General features: G+C 37.5%; 1 protein-coding gene across 1 annotated transcript in view; it reads left to right on the top strand.

The window, feature by feature from the left end:
• The window catches only part of LOC107585524 (O-acetyl-ADP-ribose deacetylase MACROD2-like), a 570,464-nt gene extending 562,664 nt beyond the window's left edge, over positions 1-7,800 (top strand). Inside the window, exons 13-16 of the mRNA XM_016272570.1 lie at positions 4,532-4,567; positions 5,273-5,317; positions 7,198-7,263; positions 7,787-7,800. Of these exons, the coding sequence (XP_016128056.1) occupies positions 4,532-4,567; positions 5,273-5,317; positions 7,198-7,263; positions 7,787-7,800 (161 nt within the window). The remainder of the gene's footprint in view (positions 1-4,531; positions 4,568-5,272; positions 5,318-7,197; positions 7,264-7,786) is intronic.
• The last annotated feature ends 320 nt before the right edge of the window (positions 7,801-8,120 follow it).

An 8,120-nucleotide genomic window follows, 5' to 3' on the forward strand; every position in this document is an offset into this window, starting at 1 on the left:
AAGCTCCCACTTGCCTTCCTTCACAGCAAAAGAATGTGTGAATCTCAGAGGTTCCTCTTTCTGGACTGGAGAAGTCGGTCAGATCATGAGACAAACAGACAGAAAGGGTTTCAGAGGGCATTAGCTGCGGCTGGCGGGTTTAGTCTCAGTTAGCGCAGACATGCTGAAGCCCGGCCGCGGCGGTCCGTTCAATCCGACTCATCAGCCTCAGGTTGTGGCCTAAGAGAGCCGACGAGCTGCTTGGGTGGAGAGCCTGGACTTCTTGACAGAGTTCTTGGGGGATAAAGTGATTTGTGATGTAATCCACATGAAATCCATACATGGGGGGGATCGGTGTGTGGAGAAATGAGAAGGATTGTTCACAGAACTGGCCTGAGAATTTTAGCACCCTCGGATAGCTTTTCAGATGGCCTGTGGGGTGAGTGTGTGTTTAGCGTGTGTGACATGAGGCATTTTACAGATTAGGAGGTGACAGGTTCGATGGGCGAATCAGGATGCGGAGCGGCAGGTCGAGCTGTTAACTGTGTACTCAGCAGATGTAGAAGGCAGAGGGGGCATGTTTGGAGAGGGAGAGAAAAAGAGAGCAGGTCTGTGTGTGGAAGAAAGAAAGAGACAGGAGGCATCATATATCTCTAAACTTATGCTCATAATGCATTTAGTCTTATTTTCCTTTAGTTTAACCTTCTAAATGATCAGTATTATTCCCTTATTAAAAAAAGATTTACCCCTGAAGAAATAAATAGCACATTTGAAATATGTTTAATATAATATACACTCATGCATGTGAGATAAAGAATCCAGCATATCAGTAGCCTAATAAAATCTGTTTAAAATCACCACGTGGAGGCTACCATGTCAATATTTTTTATTTTATTATTTTATTTTACTTTATTTTATATAAAATAATATTATTCATTCCATATATACTTTATATATTTTTCTGTTTGTATTTTAATTTAAATTAATTTTTACTCTACTGTAATTTTGTTTTATAATAGATGTAACTGCAACTGTAAACTGCAAATGCTTTAGCAATATAACTAAAGCATGCAAAAGTTTTTTTCCCATTTTTATTAAAATTAATTGTTGCTTCCTTTCTTCTTTATTTGATTTAATTTTTCATTACTTATTTTAATTTTTTTTGCTTTTTACCCTGTTTGCACTGTCATTATCATTTCATTTGATCATATTTTAACACATTTGTTATTGCATACACGTTGCAAATGTTTCCGCAATAAGTAGTTTTTCATGCCATAGAAACTTAAAAATGTTTTAAAAATAAAAAAAATAAAAAAATTTTGAACCAAATGTGTTTGACAAAAAAATGTGTGTGTAAGGGAAAGATAGAGGCAATGAAATAGAAAAGAAAACACAACAAGAGGATGGAAAGAAAAACCGCGCAGGAGGGGTCAAGCGACAGGAAGCTTCAGTGATGCATTTATACCGAGGGTGGGCAGTTTTACAATTGTATATTGTAGCTAGTGGCTCAAGTGTCTCCAAGTCCACAGTTTTGCACAGCTGGAAACACGTCTGTTAAACTCCGACCCTGGCAGAGAGCGAGACACTGAATCAAAAGACTCTGCACCGCATTAGCTTCATGTAGCTCTTAAAAGTGGTAGCCAACACACACACACGCAGAAGGTAGATTCTGGGCTGCTGAGCAGCATCTGTTGATTGTGACACTCTCATTCACCTTTCCATCTCATGGCTCATACATTTTTCATGGTGCCGGTTCTTCACCATGAACTGTGCTCGGAGGGCCTAACTGACAGGAAAGAGAATTCCCCACTGTGTGATGGGAGGAAGTACTCAGACTCAGACAAGTGTGCTGTTTGATCCTGTACGATTACGGATCCATAGTAATGTGACTGTAAATGTATAGAATTAGAAATATTTTCTAGGTAGCTCACAGAAGCGTTTCTGCATGTATGCAAGTGAGCATCCTCCTCCTGAATGTGTGCGTGTGGGAGTGTGTGATAGTGTCTATCATCTGAACTCTGTTACACTACTGCCATCTGCTGGTAGAACGACTCACTGCTGGGTCACTGCATTGAGTTGAAATTCACATCCTTATTCAGCATATTGGTTTTATAAAATCATAAAATAATGAAACCCGACACCAAATGCTTGTTTCCATGGCCTCAGATGTCCTTTCTCTTCCTTCAAAGTCAGTACTCCGTCTTTATGTCTTTGCTTGCCTTAGTTTTTGTTGTTTGGATGTGTAATAGACAAGAAGTCATTTTTTGATGGATGTGATGACTCCATACTGGGTTATTTCAATGTCTCTCTCGCTAATAAAACCGCCGGTGTAATTTTAAAATCAAGAAAATAGCTTACTCACAATTTATAAACTTCTAAACCGTCCACCTTTAACTATTTTAACTTTGCGTTCTTTGCTTTTAACTGCTTCCCATGTGAAAGAGGCCATCACAAAATTAAAATAATTTGCTTTTGTCTCCAAGTTATAAAAAACATCCCTCAGTGATCATCCCATGGTGATCGTATGACCCTACATTGAATCCGAGGGGATTTATCTTCTTAGGATTTCCGAATCCAATTTATCTTCTGGTTCCTCACAAGAATACCATCAAAGACAAGGGCCTTTTTAGCAATAGGATGCTATGACTGTGCCTAAGTCAGTGCTTTAACCCCACGCACAGGATCATGGGTTAACATGGATCTGAATATACCTTCCTTCCTTCATGTCAATGCAGCATTTTTAAAGTTACGTTCTCAAAGTCCACAGGATGACATACCTTCTCCTACATAATAATTCATCTAGTGAGCAAAACATTGAGCTGCAGTCACTGGAGAAATGACCTCTGCCCTCTAAATGAATAAAAAGTCACTATATCATAATCTGCTGTTATTGGTTTATCAATATTTAAGGAAGAAGTCTAGGGGGTCCAGTGGGTGTGAAGCAGCATTTGATTGACAGCAATACTAGAGGCAAGGCTAACGACAAAACATGGTACATTTTATGAAGGTCGTTTGGCATATTGTGTTTGTTTTTCTTTTTTGTATTAGTTTAAGAGTATGTGGTGAGAAAATAAATTGCTCAGACATTGGAAAATTGCTTCTCACACCAGCTTGTTAAAAAAGCCAATTATGTCAGCAGCGTAATGGGCATTGTCAAGCACAGCGGATTATTTGTGTCAGGGTCTTCATTGTCCAATTCATCCCAAACCCCATCTGGGTTAAAGAGAGAGAGTCCGGTGGAGCATCATGATGTAACTGAGGAGAGGTAGAAGGAGATGTCGAGTTTAGAGGACTAAAGTGACTGAGAGGGACAAAATTAAACCCACTTGGGATAAACACATTCATGTAAGCCCGTGGGATGCACGGCTGCGGCTCATTGGAGTTCTGTGTGGGGTTTGCTGAGATGTATTTAGCTGTCCGTTGGGACGGCACTCTGTGCAGTTTAGAGATATTGAGAAAGCGCAAAATTAGTGTAGCGATGAAACATCCAGTTTGACAGAACTATTATAAATATTTGATGTAAAACATGACCACAGTAGTAGAGTATTCCTCCAGACAAATGTGTGGACTACTTTATCAAGGATTTTGAGGGAAGATAAATCTCCCGAACAGTTTTTGAACATACCCATCAATGTGCTGGAGTTGTGATACTGTAGTAGTGTTGTAACGTGTGTGTGTGTGTGTGTGTTTAGGGATTTGTCTGTTTTCTGGTTTTGGTTTGCTTTGCCTTTTTTCTGCTTTGTTGTGTTTTTCTCGTGTTTTTTTTCAGTTTTGTTTAGATTCAACCCCATCTGGGTTAAAGAGAGAGAGTCCGGTGGAGCATCATGATGTAACTGAGGAGAGGTAGAAGGAGATGTCGAGTTTAGAGGACTAAAGTGACTGAGAGGGACAAAATTAAACCCACTTGGGATAAACACATTCATGTAAGCCCGTGGGATGCACGGCTGCGGCTCATTGGAGTTCTGTGTGGGGTTTGCTGAGATGTATTTAGCTGTCCGTTGGGACGGCACTCTGTGCAGTTTAGAGATATTGAGAAAGCGCAAAATTAGTGTAGCGATGAAACATCCAGTTTGACAGAACTATTATAAATATTTGATGTAAAACATGACCACAGTAGTAGAGTATTCCTCCAGACAAATGTGTGGACTACTTTATCAAGGATTTTGAGGGAAGATAAATCTCCCGAACAGTTTTTGAACATACCCATCAATGTGCTGGAGTTGTGATACTGTAGTAGTGTTGTAACGTGTGTGTGTGTGTGTGTTTAGGGATTTGTCTGTTTTCTGGTTTTGGTTTGCTTTGCCTTTTTTCTGCTTTGTTGTGTTTTTTTCAGTTTTGTTTAGATTAGATTCTTTCTGTTGTTTATTTGTTTGTTTTTATTCTGTTTTGTTTTGGTTTGCCTTTTCCTGTTTTGTTGTTGTTTTAGTTTGCTTTGCTTAGAGTTTTCCATTTTCTTTTTCTTTGTGCTTCTCTCTCTCTTTTTCTCTTCTTTTTTTGGTGATAGAAGTATTTCAGTAGAATGTTTACCCTTAATACATCCATTTTTTTATAGGTGAAAAGCAGGATGAAGAAATGATGAGCCAGCAAGGTATGCCTTTTGTGTATTATTGTTTAAAGCTAAGAGAATTTAGTTTTTCCTGGCATTGCCCTTTTAATGCAAAACCCTGAGACAGAGTCATTTCCAAATAGTTATATTTTACAAGAAAGAAGAGCAGGCCTGCAGATTTACTTTAGTGCTGGTCTCTTCTGAAAGACACATCAAAATGTTCCTGTGTCTTGTTAACCTAGTATTTTTAGCTTATGTTATCATCTTGTCACCGCAATTTAGGAGCAAACGCAATTTGTCAGTACTTAATGAGTTATTTTATCTACTACAACTTACTGATTGGCTTGTACTCAGAACAAATTCAACTACAGAACAAGAACCAAACAACATCCTCAGTGTAAATAGTTCAAACTTTGCTAACTATAGGATTAAAGATGGGATTAAATAATCTGTGTGATGTTGTAATATCAAATTATTATATCAAAATCGCTGAAAGTTTCTCATCCTCAGTGAGCCATTAAGAAAAAAGTATAATAATACTTTTGATAATCAAACATCAGCTGGAGTCTTTCCTGTTCCTCTTCACAGAGGAATTTGTGCTTTCATTTCTGCTTGCCAGCAGCAGGAGTGATTAGATAACAATCATCCTCTCTTCTTTAATATGGGATTAGCCACTACAGTCTGATGAAAGGTTTAAGAAGAAAGACACAAATCTTGTTATCAAGCTTTTCTCTTGTTTGATTTCAGAGGGATCCCATAAGGATGTGACGATGGATAGCCAGGAGCCAGAAGGTTTGTCGTCATTCTGTTTTTATTTTTTAATTTTAGTCCAGATTACTACAAGAACCAATGGGATGATGCTCATCAACACATACAGTGGCCCCTAAAAAGTTAAACACTTAAGACACACTTAAAAAAATTGTGAATGAAATTGCATTAAATAACAAAATATCAGATACATTTTATGAAATATAGCATATTTCATAGCTTTTCTTACAAATCGTTTAACAAAAATAAGTTTCTAAGGTTTTAAGTAATACAACAAGATATACAGTATATTATTAAACAATTATTAAATAGTATTTGGACACTTTCTGGTTCACTTGACACCTCCAGCACTATTTGCAGATGTCATTTGGTTCAGTATCTAACATTCATATATATTTATGACATTCATACATATTTAAATATGACTTAAGTCTTTAATAGTTTACCAATACTTTTTCAGACCACTACATACTTCCTGATTTCTCATAATGTCCAGTAGCCGAGAACAATAGGAATCAGAGGACATGCAAAATAGGTCTGTCTTTGTGGTTCAGTATGCATAGATCTCTCCCAAACACTTGGAGTCTACTTGCAAGTGAGCGAGAAAATTCACTGGGTCTCTCCATAGTCTTTACGCTTCATGTGACATGCTGAACCCATTCACTGAAGGATCTGGATTGGCTCTGTTGTCCTTGAACTTGTCTCATTACAGAAAGGGAGAGTGGCTGTCAGATACAGTTATTAACGTGACACTCGTGTGTGTGTGTGTGTGTGTGTGTGTCTGTGTTTTGGGGGTGCATCTGTTTAATGAGACACCTCGCTCCAATCCACACGAACGTACACAGACAGACATCAGAACATGTGCATCGACAGACACACACCACTGCACACGCTGAAATGATTGCTTGCACACACACACACACACGCTCATAGGAGCATGGCCCGACTCCCTCTGGGTATTCATGTAGCGCGATAGAAATTTTGCGTTCAAACCCTGAGGACAAAACCAGCCGCAGCCTGTCTCTGCTCGGCTAGCATTGAGCGTGCACTTAATGTCACTTTGACTGCAGAGCTCTGAATCGCATTTGCAAACTCATAAGCCGTAGTTTTGTTTTGTTTTGGTTTAGGATTATCAGCGTGGTACCAAAGTGCCAGTGCTTTTTGACATGCTTATCGCCAACTTTTGATTTACTTTTCCTCTACCGGCACTGACGGATGTAGCTATGAGCATTATTAATAGTAGTTTTGCCAGGCAGAGGAGGCAAAGCAAATGTTCTGCTTGGACCGAACCCAAGAGCCATAGATACTTGCAATTATGTTCCCAGGAGAAAAGCAAAACAGAGAGGTTTTTAAGACCAGGTGAAGCAGAGACAGAGGCTAAATCTGAATTTACGTGAGTGCTGAGCACCTGCGACTCATGAATCACGAGTGCCGACCAGCACATAAAGATGTATCTGCATTGTTTTGGGTTTTTTTCATGTTTGTTTGTTGTGTGTTCTTTTAATTTGTGTGTGTGTACATTATTTCTTTCATACATTGTATACACAATGTATATATTATTATTATTTTCTCACATATTTTCAATATATATGGCCATATATCTGTGTACAAACAGCATTAAATCCTACTGATAAAGAGTTTGTATGAATTTTACCTCCCTACACAAGCCGTTTCACACACAACCACAGGAGTAAAATTCATACTCTGGCTGAATACATCTCATTTCAGCAGGAAAAACAAACCAAGCTTGACAAAAATAAGCAATTTATCTTCTAAATGAATGACACCCATATTGTTGTCTCTGCCTTGGTGTCTGTCATTCAAGGGTGCATGTGGGTCTTTAGGGTGTCCAGATATTTTTTGAAACAAGTATAATTGTTTTTCTGTCTGTTTGTTTTCCAAAGGCGAGAGCCCTGATGCTGAATCCAAGGATGAGGAGATCAAACCTCCTGAAAAGGGAGACCATATAGGTAACATCTCCAGTGTGCCTGCTTCCATATTTTGCTCTAGCAGAATCCAAAATTCCATGCTACAAAATATTCTATAGAGAAAAATTTGATTATAAAAATGGGGAAACCAGAATGGTTTTTCTAATGCATCACTGCAAAAACACCTTTTTTGGAACATTTTATTTTTAAGATAAGATATCATAAACTAACAGTGAACCATTTTTACCATTTTATTTTATGAATGTAATTATGTTCATTGCTAATTTTGATTTGTTCAGTGATGTTATGTATCTTATGGTCATTGGTCACCAAGGCAATATTTATGTATCTGTTTAATTATTTTAATAAAAATGATAATATTACAAACTACTTTTACAAATATTAAAATAACTATTTTTTTGTTTTAATATACTTTTAAATTACATTTTTTCCTGTGATGGCAAAGCTGATTTATTTAGCAGCCATTCTTCATTGTCACATGATCCATCAGAAATCATTCTAATATGTTAATTTGGTGGATATCAGTATTTGTAACTGTTAACAGCCAGGCGTCTGTAACTGAAAATGACTGGTATTACTCATTTTCAAATAGTCAGTTCACGCAGGAACATATATTGTGTATCTCTCCATGACTGTGCTGTTCTTGAAGAATTTAGAACAACTTGGTGTTCAAAGCTGGCTAAACATACCAGTTTTTAACCCACAACTAGGGCTGCACAATATAAAAAATACTATGTGATGCAATAAAGAAAATTAATAGTGTTTAAGGTGAATATTTTTATTCAAATATTTGAGTATTTAAAAACAGAAAATGACATATCCAGCATTCACATTCCACGATATGCATATGTGCAATATTTCAATAAGCGTGATATATT

This window comes from Sinocyclocheilus grahami, unplaced genomic scaffold, assembly GCF_001515645.1.
Source record: "Sinocyclocheilus grahami isolate Dianchi unplaced genomic scaffold, SAMN03320097.WGS_v1.1 scaffold71.1, whole genome shotgun sequence".
NCBI classification, from domain to species: Eukaryota; Metazoa; Chordata; class Actinopteri; order Cypriniformes; family Cyprinidae; genus Sinocyclocheilus; species Sinocyclocheilus grahami.